The sequence below is a fragment of the Ambystoma mexicanum genome, chromosome 12 (genome assembly GCF_040938575.1).
Source record: "Ambystoma mexicanum isolate Mex_15411 chromosome 12, UKY_AmexF1_1, whole genome shotgun sequence".
NCBI classification, from domain to species: Eukaryota; Metazoa; Chordata; class Amphibia; order Caudata; family Ambystomatidae; genus Ambystoma; species Ambystoma mexicanum.
Genome location: NC_090936.1, coordinates 1,161,746,920 through 1,161,764,286, shown reverse-complemented (window position 1 = coordinate 1,161,764,286; position 17,367 = coordinate 1,161,746,920). Strand labels below are relative to the sequence as shown.

Below are 17,367 nucleotides of genomic sequence, written 5' to 3'. Positions count from 1 at the left end.
TCACGTGACAGAGGGACGTTTCAATTTAGAAAACTAGGATTGGCCAATGCATCGACTGCACCGTTCCAACCTTCTAATGTGTGCAGGTCCCACGTGAACTTGGAAAGCGGCTCACGAACCTTGGCTATGCCACTCAGATTAGATTTTAAAAACTCCAGGTCACAGGCAAGTCTCCGTAGCAGGCGCTCAACCCACTGTGCGTTTGGGCTGCCATAACTCGTACCCTGGGACTCCTGGCATATAATAACAGCGAAAGAATAAGTGCGTGCTCTGCAGCCACCAGTCCTGGCTGCTGGCACCCCAGCACCTGCAGCCTAGCCCAGGCGGGCGGTGGAGGGGCGCCCCCCAACACAGCTGTTGCCAACCAGTTTTCAGAGCCCTGCCCTTTGGGTGAACCCTGGCGAGGCCCCGCCCCTGAAACCCCAGCCTTGCCCAGTTTGTGCAACCACAGGCTTCCCTCCAAAGACGCGGCTTTCCAAGTGCCTCAGTCTCACAGAGGCTGCTGACCTCGTGTGTGTGCTTCGGGGCCACTTCCAAGCGGTGTCGGGAGTGCCTCCCCCCGCCTCATACACAAACTCTGCTTTCTGAGGCGAGCCCTGCTGGATCTGCTCTTCAAAATCACCGGAAAACCCGGAGACCACAGAGGAAAGAGATGTAAGCCTTCCCCGTTGCACCGCTTCTTTTATCCCATGCGTCTGCCTTTTTATTAATTTAGAATATGTATATGGTCAAATGACTCGCGGGGAGTTAGTCTTGCGCGTTCTTCGATTCGAAGCTTTCTTCATGAACACGTTGAGTCAAAGGGGCACGTTCTGAGAGAATGAACGTTTAATTGCATGGGGCGAGGAACTAAAATTTAAAACCAGGGCAAAAAAGTGTGAAATTCACACCCCTCCCCCTTCAAAAAAGTGTGATAGTCCCTTGGAAATGAGGTTGTGTGTCTGCCCTTTCTTTTTCGCTTGCTGTCGTGTTTTCTAGAAACTTCGCTAATGATAGTCTTTGAAGTGCTTGTTGCTTTTTGCCTGAAAGAAATGCTGCTTGTCTGCCTGGTTGAGGGCATTTTTCTTGCTACACAAACACGTTTATAAATGTGTGCAACTCGATTTCTTTTGGGCAATCCTCTTACCGCCTCGGGTGTTTTAAAGGTGCGTCCAATTTCTGAAGGAAGAGGCCAAATTTGACACAATGCCCGGATGAGTAGGGGTAAAGTGCAGGTGTTCCCCCGCTGACCCCCTTTGTTGATAGGTGCCCGTCTCCAGTAGAACCCAGAGTGAAATTAACCCCATTGCTGATAGGTTCCCTATCTACAGAAGAACCCAGAGGGAAATGAATCCCATTGTTGATAGGTTCCCCATCTACAGAGGAACCCGGAGGGAAATTAACCCCATTAGTGATAGGTTCCCCATCTACAGAGGAACCTGGAGGGAAATGAACCCCATTGTTGATGGGTGCCAGTCTACGGAGGAACCCAGTGCAAAATGAACCTCCTTGTTGATGGGTTCCTGTCTACAGTGGCACCCCGTGTGAAATGAACCCCATTGTTGATAGGTTCCCATCTACAGAGGAACCCAGAGGGAAATTAACCCCATTAGTGATAGGTTCCCCATCTACAGAGGAACCCGGAGGGAAATTAAGCCCATTGTTGATGGGTGCCAGTCTATGGAGGAACCCAGTGCAAAATTAACCTCCTTTTTGATGGGTTCCTGTCTACAGTGGCACCCGGTGTGACATGAACCCCATTGTGGATTGGTGCCCATCTTTAGTGGAACCCAGAGGGAAAAGAATCCCATTGTTGATAGGTTCCCCATCTACAGAGGAACCCAGAGGGAAATGAACCCCATTGTTGATGGGTGCCAGTCTACGGAGGAACCCAGTGCAAAATGAACCTCCTTGTTGATGGGTTCCTGTCTACAGTGGCACCCGGTGTGACATGAACCCCTTTGTGGATTGGTGCCCATCTTTAGTGGAACCCAGAGGGAAAAGAATCCCATTGTTGATAGGTTCCCCATCTACAGAGGAGCCCGGAGGAAAATGAACTTCATTGTTGATGGGTGCCAGTCTACGGAGGAACCCAGTGCAAAATGAACCTCCTTTTTGATGGGTTCCTGTCTACAGTGGCACCCGGTGTGACATGAACCCCATTGTGGATAGGTGCCCATCTTTAGTGGAACCCGGTGTGTAATGAACCTGATTGTTGATTGGTTCTCGTCTACAGAGGAATCCGGAGGGGAATGAACCCCATTGTTGATGGGTTTCCATCTAGCGAGGAATTCAGAGCGAAATGAACCCCATTGCTGATGGGTTCCCATCAACAGAGGAACCCAGAGGGAAATGAATCACATTGTTGAGGGGTTCCCATCTACAGAGGAACCCAGAGGGAAATGAGCCCCATTGCTGATGGGTTCCCCATCTACAGAGGAACCCAGAGGGAAATTAACCTCATTGCTGATGAGTTCCTATTTACAGAGGAATCCGAAGGGAAATGAACCCCTTTGTTGATAGGTTCCCCATCTACAGAGGAACCCGGAGGGAAATGAACCCTATTGCTGATAGGTTCCTGTCTACAGAGGAACCCGGTCTACAGAGGAACCCGGAGGGAAATGAACCCTATTGCTGATAGGTTCCCATCTACAGAGGAACCCAGAGGGAAATGAATCCCACTGTTGATGGGTTCCCATTTACAGAGGAATCCGGAGGGAAATTAAGCCCATTGCTGATAGGTTCCCATCTACAGAGGAACCCAGAGGGAAATGAGCCCCATTGCTGATGGGTTCCCCATCTACAGAGGAACCCAGAGGGAAATTAACCCCATTGCTGATGAGTTCCTATTTACAGAGGAATCCGAAGGGAAATGAACCCCTTTGTTGATAGGTTCCCCATCTACAGAGGAACCCAGAGGGAAATGAACCCTATTGCTGATAGGTTCCCATCTACAGAGGAACCCAGAGGGAAATGAATCCCACTGTTGATGGGTTCCCATTTACAGAGGAATCCGGAGGGAAAATAAGCCCATTGCTGATAGGTTCCCGTCTACAGAGGAACCCATAGGGAAACAGGGAAATTAACCCTATTGCTGATAGGTTCCCATCTACAGAGGAACCCAGAGGATAATTAACCCCATTGTCGATGGGTTCCCATCTACAGAGGAACCCAGAGGGAAATTAACCCCATTGCTGATTGGTGCCCATCTACAGTGGCACCCGGTGCGTAATGAACCCCATTGTTAAGTGCCCGTCTACAGTTTGTTTGGTATTGCCCCACTGCGTTCCTTTCTCCCAACCATGTGCTGTTTCTTTGGACCCCCACTGCAGATAGGCATAAAGGAAGGCAGGATGAACGTATAGACAACCTGGGTAAAAACAAAATACCTGATGTACTGCCCACCCCTCCCATTCACGACCCGCCTCTTTAGGCTGCACTCCTTCACTCTTGACATCGCCAAAGAGGCAGAAATAGATCCATATTTCCCGGCTGTGAGGTCACACCAGTGGAACATCGCTTCCCAACATCCAATTTATTAATTGCTTTGCATACATTTCATTACAAAACTTAGCGAATTCCCAGCTAAAGGACACACCTGCAGCAGATGTGCTATCCAGAACCATTTTTGTCCGCTTATGCAGAGCACAGGCCCCCGCAACCCATTCGAGAGGGAGAGCACATCCAAGGATGCTGTTTCAATGCAACACTTCTCAAGTTGCGGCAGTGGAAGACACTCCATAAGAGGTGAAGATGAAGACGAGAGGATGTGTTTTTTCATTTTGTCTGTTCTGACTGTCAGTGGGAGAAGGAAACGCCAGCCCAAGTGTGCGGTGACAATACTGGACAAGGACTTTCCCGTGCTCATTGACACTGGTGCTTCTGTTAATGTTATGAGGTACACCCACTGTCGAGCATTACAACCTCCCCCACCACTGAAAAAGACAGGTGTACACATATCCACGCTTGGAGGCAAGACCGCACTGCCCCTGGAGGGTGTCTTTGTGGCTCCCATCCGATATGACTGGGTAACCATAAAAGCATGATTTTTCGTATCCCGAATCAGAAACCAGACTCTGCCCGATTGTGCCGCCACGTAAGCACTCAAACGAGTACACTTTGCCTACAGTGTATTTGTGGAAGATATACAAATACAGGTTGGGAGATTCGGTGATGTTTTCATAGACATCGGACTGATGGTAGGTGACCCAGTAAGACTCCACATTGATAAAAAAGTTCAGCCTGTAGCATTGAAACACCAGTGAGTGCCATTTCACCTGGGAGAACAAGTGGAACAGGACCTCCAAAAGTTAGTTTACCTAGACATTACTGAGCAGGTGGAGAGGCCCACCCCTTGGGTTTCACTCATTGTGATCGCACGAAAGTCCAAGCAGCCGCATTCCATTAGAACATGTGTGGACATGCCCCTTCCAAACAAGGTTTTTAAAAGGGAGCATTACATTATGCCCACCATTGACGACGACATCACTTCACTGACCTGCAGGGAGTCACGTTCTTTTTCAAGTTAGACTTTTGAGCTGGCTACCATCAGCTAGTCTTGCACCTGGAGTCGAGATGCATCACCACTTTTTAGACCTACAAAGATCTCTTTAGATACAAGACAATCAACTTTGGTATATCCTCGCCCACAGAGGTTTTTCAGAACACTATTTGTGGTGCCCAAGCACTAAATTTCAGTGACGATATTCTTGTTTCCCCCGATCAGAGTCTGAATATCTGGAGTGCCTGAACATGGTGCTAGAACGCATATGCGCTCTTCGACTAACATTGCACAAGAAAAAGTGCGAGTGTCTAAAGAGGAGTATTAAATTCTTCAGATTCATTTTTCAGGAGAGAAGTGTTTTCCGCGGACCCTGCTAAAGTCCAGGACATTCGTATGGCCAAGGCCCCAGAGTCTGTGTCCAAGGTGAGAAGCTTCCTTAAGATGGTCACCTACTGTGGCTGTTTCTTTAAAGACCCGATGTCAATATCGAAACGGCATGGCAATGGACGCCACTAGAACAGCGGGTGTTTACGACATTAAGGAAGCCATGTCAGAGGAATGTACGTTGGCATTCGCTGACCCCTGTCTCGAGACTGAACTGGTGGTAGACACCAAACCTTTCAGCCGGGGGGCAGTCCTCACTCAAATTATCCAGTGGGGGTGATGTCCAGATCATTTGTTAAAAGGTTCATTCTCAGACATAATTTTCTTGCAGCCAGCCATCCGGTCAGCACATGCTGCTTGTGTGTGGAAGGGAGACATCAGCATGCTCTGGGATTTAATTAATTTAGTCACTCCTCTTCACGGTCAAAAAAGGAACATCTCTCACTGTAATACATACATCATGGGTTTTCATACCATGGCAAACAGAGATTGTGCAACAATTTATACTAATGTGGACTTTTATATTTCAACACATTTTAATTGGCCACCTTACTAAAAGGTTAAAGTACTACTGGTGTCCCTATTGGATAAAAACATTTCCTGATTAGGATGACTTGCTATTTCCTAATTTTTCTGGATGACACAACTTCTTATACAAATTAGCAAGACTAGGTACTTTCCCATATTTCGCTTGACCATGTAATATATGTTGTAATTTTTACACTGACCAAAACAAGTTTCTAAGAATGCCACACATGTTCCAGACTTCCTAACACATTTTGTTTACGGTCATCTCGACCCTGCGTATCTACTTTTGACTGTGTGTCAGATTCACTTGCAAAACAGCACTGTGGAAATACGGTATAATCTTTCATTTAATGCTAAATCACCTCATACTGGCTTCTGTTCAAATACACTCCCATTTCTGCACACACTTCATTTCTGTGTTCTCAGCACTTGTACATTTCCCTGAGCGTTGGGGGCTTACAACAATCTTGTAATGCAATGGCTATCGTTTGCTAACCTATACATCAGAAATCTATATTCTGTGTTTAAAGTTTGTGTATAATTTACACATACTTGTATATTTATGATGCATTGAATAAATGCAGTTTAACTACCTAAACGGACAATAATCCTGATTTTTACAATGTTGGACAGGGAAGGAGGGGTCTGTAAGGAAGGCATGATATCAAAGAGCAAGACAGACACAAGTGACCACAGTTCAAGAGTGTTTATTGAACTTCAATGGGGTTTGAAAAAAGCCCATCTAAAGATGGGAGCAAGCTACGACCATCAAATAATAACGCAGTCCTAGTCGAGTCTGTCAAAATAAAAGGGCCTATACTAATAAACCTATCGCCAATCCTTACTTCTAAATACGAATAGTGTGGGAAACAATGTTATGCAAAAAGAAAAGTGTTCAAGAAAGGATATACCAGGATATTCAAGCCATTGGTGTCCCTTCCCCACATTTTCAGCACAGGACAAGGTGGCACACTTGAGCTTAGCAAGGTCTCTGGCTTCTCTAGCATGAGGATGCAGTTCAGATCTCAGTATCGGGCCAATCTATTTCTAAGTCTCTTTGCCATTCAAAGTCTCTTCAGAGGGACTGATGCGACAAACAAACATTCGAAAGTTCCTTTCTTCTCAGGATTCTCATGTACAACTTCTTGGGTGATTCTTGCCTCACCCCTGGCCCCTCTCCGCCAGGCTTGGACCCATTTTAACACAAAGCTTTCACGTGATCTCTCTCTGTCGGGCTCGGACCAAATCTATGTACTTTTCCAAACATTTATCTACTTCATCGAAATCGAAGACTTTCAACTGCGCAGGATTTGACTTGACCTGTCGCAGGACCACTTCGATTCACATTTATTCGTTCTCTCTCAATTGATCTCCCTCTGCTGGCTCGGACCAACTTTATCTACTTTTCTCCCTTTTTAGCTGGCTACCTTACATAGACCTTCTATTGAGCACCCAAGCGGTGCCGGACCACTCTGTCAAAGGTATTGTAGTTTGCTTTAAAGTTCAATCACTTATCAGTAGTTTAACTTCATTTGCGTCTCTTATCACACAAGCTTTAACAATGTTTGTTTCAGTGCTCGCCATACAATGTTGCTGCTTGCAACCTTGGCTTTAACAAGACTGGTCTTGTTCGGTCTACCCAGCTCACCGGCTGTGTTGCTTTCACTGAAGCAGCTTTGTCCTTGGGGCTAAGGACAGTACCACGGTGGCTGGATATTCTCCCTGCCATTATTACTGACGCGGGAGGGCCCAGACACACAATGCAGGTTCCTTCAGCCTGGTTTCCTGGTCTTTCAGTTTCTCTCAATGTCTCATGAAAGTAACTGTTCCTTGTTGAAAAGGTCACAAGGGAACGTTCCTTCTTGTAACCCCTTCTGTTTTGCTGTCTTTCTCCTATCGTTAAACTGCCATCTTTGAACCACTGTTTCCTCGTGTGTTTTGTTTGCTTTGCTCAGTGTGCTCTCGTGCTCCGCCTTCTATCCGTATCAGGAAGTGTAATGGAAGTCAGGTGTATGTGATGATCAGTAATTGCATTACCTCGCCTGACCATTGTATTGCGACATGTCAGGTACACGGCTCGGGTGTTAGTCTGTTTTCCCTTAGAGTGGTCTGTCTGTGATAAAGTGTTCGTGTTGTATAAGTGGGCAGGTAAAGTTCCTAAATATCCTACCAGGTAAGATGCGGTAAAGGAAGGGGATACCGCGTCTCACTGTCCGGTGTCCCACTCTCCGAAGACCCCTAACCCAGGTGATCCTCCTGCACTGGTCCACCCCAGGAACTGGATCCAAAAGCAATGGCCATGTCCTGGCTACCTGGATGACAGATTTCTGTGGACTAGTGGGTGAGACACTTTCTGGTTTATCACAGGGCATAGTCCCTGACTACCATATTTACCTGCCAGTCATATACGAGGGGGTGGAGGGGTATAGACCTCCTCTACAAATTGCTTATGCAAGCAAAACCCTGATTTTCATGGAACAGCCCTACTCCCAAATTGAGAGGGAGGTGTCAACAGTATTGTGGGGATGTCAACACTACCACACATTTTTGGCAGGTCAGTGCGGGTAGTGACCGGTCACACACTGCTATTTCCCTTATGTTCGGCGCAACCCCAAGCCAGAATCGAAAAATGTCTACCGTCGCTGCAGGAGTATAGTCAGACTCTGGTGTAAAGACCTGATACAGGAAACGCTACCAATTTACGTATCCTGGCACCCTTCTGGGAGGTCACCAGTGCAGGATGAGGATGCCTTTGAAAATGAACAGTTTGTGAGGCTTGCCATGGCTGGGGCCATCCCATACTCAATGGAGGTGGAGGAATTGAAGAGAATATCTTCGAGTGATGAGTGTTTTGGCATACTACGAGACGCCATGCCACAAGTCATGTGGAAAAAACATTAAGAGAACCTCGACAAGCGCACCCAGGAAGCTAAAACCACCCTGACGCATCTGTGGCATTTGCAGCATGAACTAACCTTCACAGAGGATGGACTCCTGCTGCGAGGCTCCATAATAGTGGCACCACTGCAATGGTGCACAGGGTCATACAACTGGCTCACCATGACCACCAGGGAGTTGCAAAGACCAATGCCCGACTCCACCTCAAGGTTTGGTTACTGGCGCTACAAGATAAGGTTGAGAATTCATGATGGGATGCATATGGTGGCAGGCGGCGGCCCCCCCAAACATGCCGAGCCTCGCATCGATTGCATGGACAGGAGCGAGGCACTGTGGGAAACAGTACACGTGGATTTTGGCTCCACTCACAGGCACACTCCCTTTCTGGTCGTGGTGGACCAGTGGTCCTGATACCCGCAAGTCGAATTTGTGCCATCGACAGCCCTACAAGATGTGATCCCTGCATTGGAGAAGATCTTTGCTGCTCATGGATTTCACAGCACGCTGTGCTCGGACAACGGGCCACTGTTTCATAGCGGTGGGTTCCGTGAATTCCTGGAAGAGAGAGGAGTGCGCCATATGAAGGTCTAATGGTGAAGTGGAACGCTTTATGCGGATACTGTCTTTTGCGTCGCCCATGGGCAAGGTATATGCCACAGAGGTTTGTTTCAGTTTTTACTGGAATACCGCACAACTTCACACTGCTCTGCTGGAGTGGCCCCTGCAGAGGCCCTCTTCCAACGCTGCCCTCAAAGACTCATCTCGGAAAATGGGCAAAGATCATCTGAGACCATCAACCATTATGAGGTGAGGGAAGAAAGGGAGAGGGTAATTGAGCAAGAAAACAGGAGAAGACACCTTCTGGAGTACCCAGTGACACTGGGGGAGAGAGAGTTTTAGTACAGTCCCAACATCCCACAGGGAAGCTATCCCCCACGTACGAGCCACAACCGTTCCAAGTCGTTGATGTCAAAGGATTCATGGTGACAGCCTCGGATGGCGTCGGGACCGTCACCCAGAACTCCAGCTTTTTTCAGAGGATGGCGAACATCCCCACCCCCAGAAATGGACATTCCCTCACGAGAGGCACAGACCAAGAAATGAGAATTGACCTTTATGATAGCGGGCCAGTTGACTGCCGATGGCTAACGCATAACAATGCAGAGGTAGAGGTCTGGGACCAGGAGAGTGTGCTGGATGCGCTTCCAGAACTATCGGAGGAGAGAAGATACCTGACTAGGGAATCCAAGCATTGGTAACCTGTTTCTGTGTTCATGTGGTAACTATTGGAAGTATTAATTGTGATATTGATTTTATGTGATGAATCAAAATAAATAGGCAATTCTTGAGTTGGGATGGATTGTACAGGTGTTGCCTCATTATTAGCAATGGGGCAGGTGCCTCTGCCAATCGGGTTGCTCATATTGAGGGCTGAACCTCACGGCATGAACTCGTGCTCTGAGCAACCTCGGGCCTGTCATCGCCTGCCCCACTATTTGCCCCCCCTCTCTTCTCCCCAACCCACCCCACCCATCCTCCCACGTTCCTGAAGTGGTTGGGCGGCCGTGGCGCTACTCCTCAAGTCCGACAGCTGTCATGGAACTGGAAGAGGGGCTATGATTGGAACGTTGCTTCCATTTCCATGTTAGATTAGCATTTCTTTGAAAGAATGGGTTGGGCGCTCCTTGCAATGGTTTTTTTGCAAATAAATAAATGCCTATTAGCACCCAGGTTGCCACATGACACTCCTCCATTTTCATAACTGAACAACAAAACACAAAACATTGCGATGCATGCATCACAGAACGGCATCATAACACTACTCATCTGTCACAGTCTCCCAGGTATGCCGGCCGATGCTTGGACCAATTCAAAGAATGTGACAGATGAAGCGGCACAGTCTCAGGAGTGGCCTTGACAAAAACATGTATGCTCTCATCAGGAGTGTATAAATGCACCACTTTGGTGGACATCTGCCACAGGCACGGCTTTCCATCCATGCACTCTAGAATGGAGCTACGGCCATGACAAATTCAGACTAGCTGGTCACACACTGAGTCTCCTACACTAGTGCTCTGTCATGACCACCCTCCGCACCCACCTACGTACATGACCTCTTGGGCTGCTTACAGGAGCCTAGCCACCCTACCCAAGTCCAAATTTCAGCCAAATGCACACACGCATCTTAGGTCTCCTCTTAGAACTCTTCCAATACCTGGACTTTGGTCCCTGAGGGCGTTCCTACAACAAAGCGCATTGAGGCCATAGAAATGAGAAAAGGCGCTACATAAGTGACTACAATACAATTGTTCACGATGATGGCTATGACAGTGCTGCCATGACAGCCTGTTTCTATTTCCTACAAGGCGTTTCTAGGAGTCAAGTCTGTAAGCTTTTTTTTTTATTTTTGGTCTTCTGCACAGTTTTATATTTTTAATTAAAAAAAAAAATGTTGGTCTGACCAGAGACTGCAGAATGGTCAAGAATAAAGTCCATCTTTTGGGACTGTCTGTAGCTCACATTCCGTGCATCCTCAAGTACAAATGGTCCCTCTAGTGAGGGAGTCAATTGGCGGCAGCAGGACATGAAATTACTGTTTTCTGGTTTGACAAATAAGGATGAATCCTGGAGCGTGACGATGCCTGCAAGTAGAAGAGGAGCCTTTAGAGGTGGCATGACATGTGTTGGGCTTTGGGGAGGGAAAAGAGGGGCAGGGAGCTGCAAAGCTCTGCCAGGCAACTGTGACGGCCATGAACCCTCTCAGTAGTACAAGCAACACTGGGCATGTTTTGCTTTGTTGGACGGCATTAATAAGTTGCTCCTTTATTCACTAGGCCCAGTGTGAGAAACCTGAAGTTGTCTCACTCCTTAGTCCCTGGGGATCTGTCATCCAGGTTGCCAGAACACACCCATCTCTATTGGATCCAGTTCCTGGGGCGGACCAGTGTGGGAGGATCACCTGCATGAGGGGTCTTCAGGGAGTGGAAGTGGGACACCTAAGGTTGAGACGCAGTACCTCCTTCCTTATGGCACCTTTTCCCCATCCTGCCCAGTAGGATACTTAGAAACTATACCCCCCCTTTTTCTAACATGAACACTTTCTCACAGTGTGAACGACAACGGACTAATACCCAAGCCATTTACCTGGCCTGTCCCGACACAAGGGTCAGGCAATTACCGACAACCACTTGCACCTGACTCCCCTTTCCCTTCCCCATAGGGATAAAAGGCGGAGCACAAGAGCACACACCGAGCAAGGCCGAATGCACGAGGAGGCAGCCATTCCAGGACGGCAGTTCAAATGGAGGAGAAGTGCAACTAGACCTGAAAGGATGTCCAGGAGGGAGATGCCCTTGCCCTTTTCAACCGAGACCCGCAAAGCCTCAGATGAAAGCAACAGAAGACAGGGAATCGCAGCTGTCAAATGGTGTAACGGATGTCAGCGGTACATGGCACCCTCCCACACTGATAGCCAGGGCGGGGAGACGTGGTTGCCATCGTGGTACCGTCCTTGACTCCAGCGACAAAGGAACCGCCATCGAGTTCAGCACAGCCGGTGAGTTGGAAGAACCTGATAGTCCTACAAGAACTGTGCTAAGCGCAAGGTTACAGTGGCAACGTTAAGAAGATAAATGGACAAGAGGTCTTTTGTGAACAAACATGGTACCAGAGTCATAGCGGTCCAGTGCCACATAGGCGCTCAGTCGAAGGTCTCTGGCTGGTAACCCCCTCCAGAGATCGTGGTGAACATTATGACTTATCTAAAGAAAACTACAAGTACTAAGAGGGCATAGGGAAGACTTGTATAAGGTGTTAAGGTGGTCATACAAGGGTAGCCAAATCCCTTGTACAAAGTCCTTGACACATTGCAGAACTTTTGATATTGTGAAACAGGCGGTTGAGCCCGGCTGAGGGGAACACTGTGCGAACTGTGAAGGTATGAAGCCCATGCTTCCTGTAGGCTAACAGAGTGACCCAGCGAGACAAGATCACCCTTCGGAAGTTTACGTTTAAAGATTGCCCAGTATTTGGAAGGTCTGAGCCTGAGTGAGGGGAACCTCACTTAACCGAAGGGGTTTGTTTAAAAAGACATTAAGACTTTGTTAAATATGACAACTGTGCGAAGCCTGACTGGGAGCCTTGGAGAAAGCCTAACTGGGGGGCTGAGACCCGGACTTGGGTAAAGGGAAGAACTGAGTTTAAAAAAAAAATGTGTTCTTTTTTTATTGTGAAAAAGCTAAATGAGCAACATTGTGATGGCAATTATGAACCCAACTGAGGGATAGCCACAGTGAGGTGTTGGTCTGAGCCCGACTGAGGGAGGCTGATGACTGAGAGAAGGATCGGAGCCCGGCTGAGGGGGGATCCAAGGGTGAAGGGTAATCACCCGACGTAAAGGTTAATAGAAGGAACTTTTGCTGTTTTGGCGTATCGGGTCCTCTGAAGCAAGAGACTTTGCATGAGAAGAGAATTGTGTACAGAAGACCCTGATAATGAGAAAAGTAATTGTAAGGACGTGTCGCAGATGCCCAGGAGTGTACTGTGCTCCAGAGTCCTGCCTTGTCCCCTGCTAAAAATATGGGGAAGGGAGATCCCAGCCATAACATCCTGCCTTATCATTTTGTGAACACTTCTTTCTGTCTCGTAAATATTATCCCACACTATTTTGTAACCTAGCGGTAAGAATTGGCAATGTTTTTTTTGTTAGTATAAGCCCTGCTTATTTGACTAGTCCACTAGGACTGTATTATTATTATTTGATAGTCTTAACTTGCTCCCAACTTAGGTTTAGATTAAGCATTTATCACACCATTATACCGTTTAATAAACGCCCTTGAACTGTGATCACTTGTGTCCGTCTTACTTTGATGCCATGCCTTCCTTACAGCAGGAAGCAAGGGACGCACACCTGGGTATATCCCAGTATGTGCTGGATATTATGTTGGGTTTTCTGTAGCGCTAGCAGAGCTGCAAAGCATCAGACTATTGTATAACAAGGGCTTACAGTAATAATTAAGCAATAAACCCCTTTGGGCAGGGGCATTACCGGGCCAGGATATATCCTGGGCCAGTTTGCAAGGGCTTTAACGTTAGCCCGGTGCATAATCTGTCCATGTAAGGCCCCTGCCAGGGTGGGGGGGTTTATTACCTTTAGAATCCTGGTACATTGTACCAGAATACTAATAGTTTTTTCTTCAAGTTGAAAAACCGCATGCTTGATGTTTCTCAACTTGGAAAAACAACTACAAAACAAGATGGCCACTGTAAAGACTGGAGGGCGTATCTGTACTTCTGCCCTCTATATGGTAAGGTAAAGGCACAGAACTCCCCAGCCAGGGCTCTCGATTTTGGTAGCAGTGGACAAGCAGCCAGGCTTACGCTTTCAGGAGGTGATGCAGGCTGGTTCTTATGTACAGTGAATTCCCAAAGCCCCCACAAAGGAATGTCCACACACTATGTTAGGTGATAACACAGTTTCTGTATATAAAATAAGATTCAGGGATATACATACATTAAAATAACAACACTTTGTACTTGGAAATACTTATTCAAAGAATGGCAAATATATAAACTCTCTGTGGTTCCACACATTAATAACATTCAGTAATAGATGCACTAACTGCAGATAGTTTTAAATAGTAATGTGAATTCTTAAGTGAGGTGTATCGGCATCGAAGAGGAAAGAAAGGCAGGTTAGTAATGAACAGTGGCAGAATGGTTTCTTCAAACTAGGTATACATTCTGCGTGAGTACCCCCCACCTGGGCAACCTGTAATGGAAAAGTTAGGGAGTAACCTATCTTGTCTTTTACAGCCTGGTCCAATAATGTTCAATAACCTTCTGCTTTCTTTAAAAGGTTGTATCATCCCAAAGTACCTGAGAGGCCACAGGAGAACAGGATCCAAGACTAAACTGGACTCCTGGATGACTCCTGCGGCTAGAAGAGGCTCTTCGTCGTCACAGTACCTTGGCAGGCGAAGTGGCAGAGTTTCTCGGTTTCACTCAACGATTCCCCACGAGGATGGACCCTCCTTGGAAGAAGTTGCCACAGGGATGCCGAGTCAACAAGAAAAATGTAACCAAAGTCTTTCTGAAGTGTAGTAGTTTTGCTTTTGCAGTTCTCTCCTTTGGTCGACGATTTCTCTGACTGTAGTGTCCTTAAAGGCTTGGCAGATGGGAGTAAGACAATGGGGCTCTTCAATGACCTCTGGCGGCGATGGGTGTGTAGGTCACTTTAGGTGTCAGGTTTTGGAATATCGTGGTTTTCCGACTTTCGGTTCTTCGGCACTGCAGCCACAGCACAGATCAGATCTCTGGACAGCTTCTGGCAACCTGGACTCAACCACTGGAGTGGACCTTGGACCGTCACCCAGTGTGGACCCTCAGGATGTCTTTGTTTACTTCTGGTGGCGGGGAAACCCACCGACAGACCTTCCTCTGCACTCTGCAACTCTAGACTCTCCGGTGGGAAAAGGTGGTCAGTGAAGATGGCAAGAATGTCTCTTGAAATGTTCTTGGGCAGTTTGGAAATTTCGCAGCTCTGGGTGTCCAGCAGCACTATGCCAGGGTACCCCCTCTTCTGGGCGGTAGACAGCAATATCTTCCAGCAGTGACAAAATGCACCTCCGGACCCTGGGTGACACAAATGGACTTCTTCATCTCGAGATGCCTGGGCACTCCCCTTCAGGACTCCTGAAGACCCCATCTCTGGACGGCCGGCACAAATGACTGGCTTCCAGGGCACTTCGGATGAAGAATAGCAGGTTGTACGATGGCCCCTTGTAGCTCAGGGAGAGGTTTCCTTTGCAGGTCCTCACTGATCAGTCCTTGGAAGAACACGGCAGCTTTTGGATTACCCAAAGCAAATGCAGCTGCAGACTTCTCCTCCAGCTGGGGTTCAATGAACAGCTTCTTCTTGCTTCAGCTTTGACTTCTGAACCAATTTGTAAGTGAGAGGTCCCCAGATATACACACCTGTTCCCCATTCACCCTGGCTGAGCCAGGCTCAGTCAGCCAATCACACAGAAGGGCATTCATGCAGGCAGCCAATCGGGCTCACTTGCTTTCAGGGCAATCACTCCACCCAGACAACCATAACAAAGAATGTGGATTGGGGTAAGTTCCCCACCTTTCAGCACACTACACTGCATTCATGTCAGTTTCAGTCAGGGCTGTCTCATTCATTGTGTCACACACACAGAAGCCAGACACCCATAACACAGAATGTGAGTTCACTTCAGACTCCATTAATACAGGTCTCACCCATAGGGTGTACCCACAACACACAGCCCCTGGGAAGGCTCCAGTCAGTCTGACTGGGGGAAGCCCCAGATCCATATATGGTATTTCCACCCACCAGCCAGTCAGGAGGAAAGGGAACAGAGACGGGGCTTCCCAGGACTTTAGGAAACAAGGTAAAAGGCAGTAGAAACCAAGAGGCCACAGGGGCCATCTTGCCTTCTAACAGGAAGCCATTGATTCCGATGGCACTACATAGGTGTCCAAAAATGGAGGACACTCAGAGCCACTGTCAAGTCAGCTTGTAGCTGCCACTAGCCCATACCCTGCTCTGTGGGCAACACACAAGTGCCCAAAACACACGTAAGGGGTACAAGGGTCTACCCCCACCCATGGGTGCCATAAGGGTATCCCATGGGTGTTGTACACCAAAAGATAAAATGAAGAGCTATAGCACTGCCAGAGGTCCAGGCGGGACCTCCATGGCAGAAAACAGACAAAACACACACAGAAGTGGTAGGACAAGGACTAGGAGGTCCTCTCCCTCCATAACGTATCACAGCCACCATGGATCAGGGAGAAGAGAACTACACATAGACCCTCCTCCTTTTGCATGGCAGCCATTGCCACGATGGCTGCGCTGGGAACAGTGTTCTGACACCAGCAAGGGACGAAGGAGCGCAAGGTAAGTGGGGATGTGGTGGGGGTTGTTGGGTGATGTGGAAATCGAGGTTGGAGGCGGAGGGCAGGAGGGGGGCGCCTTACCTCAGTACTGGCTGGGAAGATGGTCTCCCGCTTCTGAGGAGACTCGGAGTGGGGGGTTTACCATGTGGTATGATCCTCCTGATTGGCTGTGAGGCTGGCACTCCCCCCTCCTCTAACAGCTGTGTACGAAGGTATAATATAGATACAATTAGAAGCAGGCCTCCAGAAATGTGTTGTGCCAAACCTTTTTATGCATTAGAATCTTCCCATATGTATTATTTACACATCAGTTGAGAGTAGGGGGCAGTGCAAAGGGCAAGTGACTTGACAGAAAACGGAACACATCTTTCGATTTTTATCTGTATGGGGGAAATTGCAGGTCACGGGGGAGCGGCTGGTCTGAAAAGAGACATGTGTTCTCTGAGCTATGTTCACTGAGCCTGTTAGTAAAGTATAGCACACAGTGAGATCAGGAACGGCTTCTTTCTGTTAAACTTCTGGTGTGTCTTTAGATACTCATGGAGCGACGCATTATGCATGCAGGTTTATTTTCCTAGCATTTTAGGATCTTATCGGTAATCGGATGCAAAACCTAATTCTTTGTAACAAACACAAATTGTTTTTTTTTTACATTGAGTGCATGCTTGCACTGCGCAAAAGTATTTTTCACAGTCCCTGTATTACACACATGTAAAATAGTGCATTGTTTGAAGCCAGACATTTTTACTACACAACTCTTTTATTTTTACTAATGGCTAATAGCGCCATGGCTGCCTCCAATAACGGTACCGGGTCTGCCCTCATTCAATGGGGACTTACCGGTCTAGTCGGACCTTTGCGGGACCGGTAGCTCCCCATTGAAAATACCATTCCCCATTCGAGCCCCCCTAGGGCTCAATGGGAACGGGGAAGGTGCAAATAATGGTACCGCAATTTGCATTACCGTTATTTGCTCCCTGGACCCTATGCGGCTCTGGTAAAACCAGGCGGCCTTAGCGGGACCCGCAAAGGGACCTCGGAATAGGGCGCAAAGGGATTACCGGCACCGGTGTCCTTACCGGTGCCCGGTATCCCTTTGCGCCCAACTCGTAATGAGGCCCTATGTGATGTTATCTTGCATTTGTATAGCG

At 47.8% G+C, this 17,367-nt stretch overlaps 1 protein-coding gene across 1 annotated transcript in view; it reads left to right on the top strand.

Annotated features, from left to right (window-relative positions):
• Positions 1–423: 423 nt before the first annotated feature.
• LOC138514333 (adipocyte plasma membrane-associated protein-like) overlaps positions 424–17,367 on the top strand; it is a 176,002-nt gene continuing 159,058 nt past the window's right edge. The window contains exon 1 of the mRNA XM_069629769.1: positions 424–654. Within this exon, the coding sequence (XP_069485870.1) occupies positions 653–654 (2 nt within the window). The 5' untranslated portion in view covers positions 424–652. The remainder of the gene's footprint in view (positions 655–17,367) is intronic.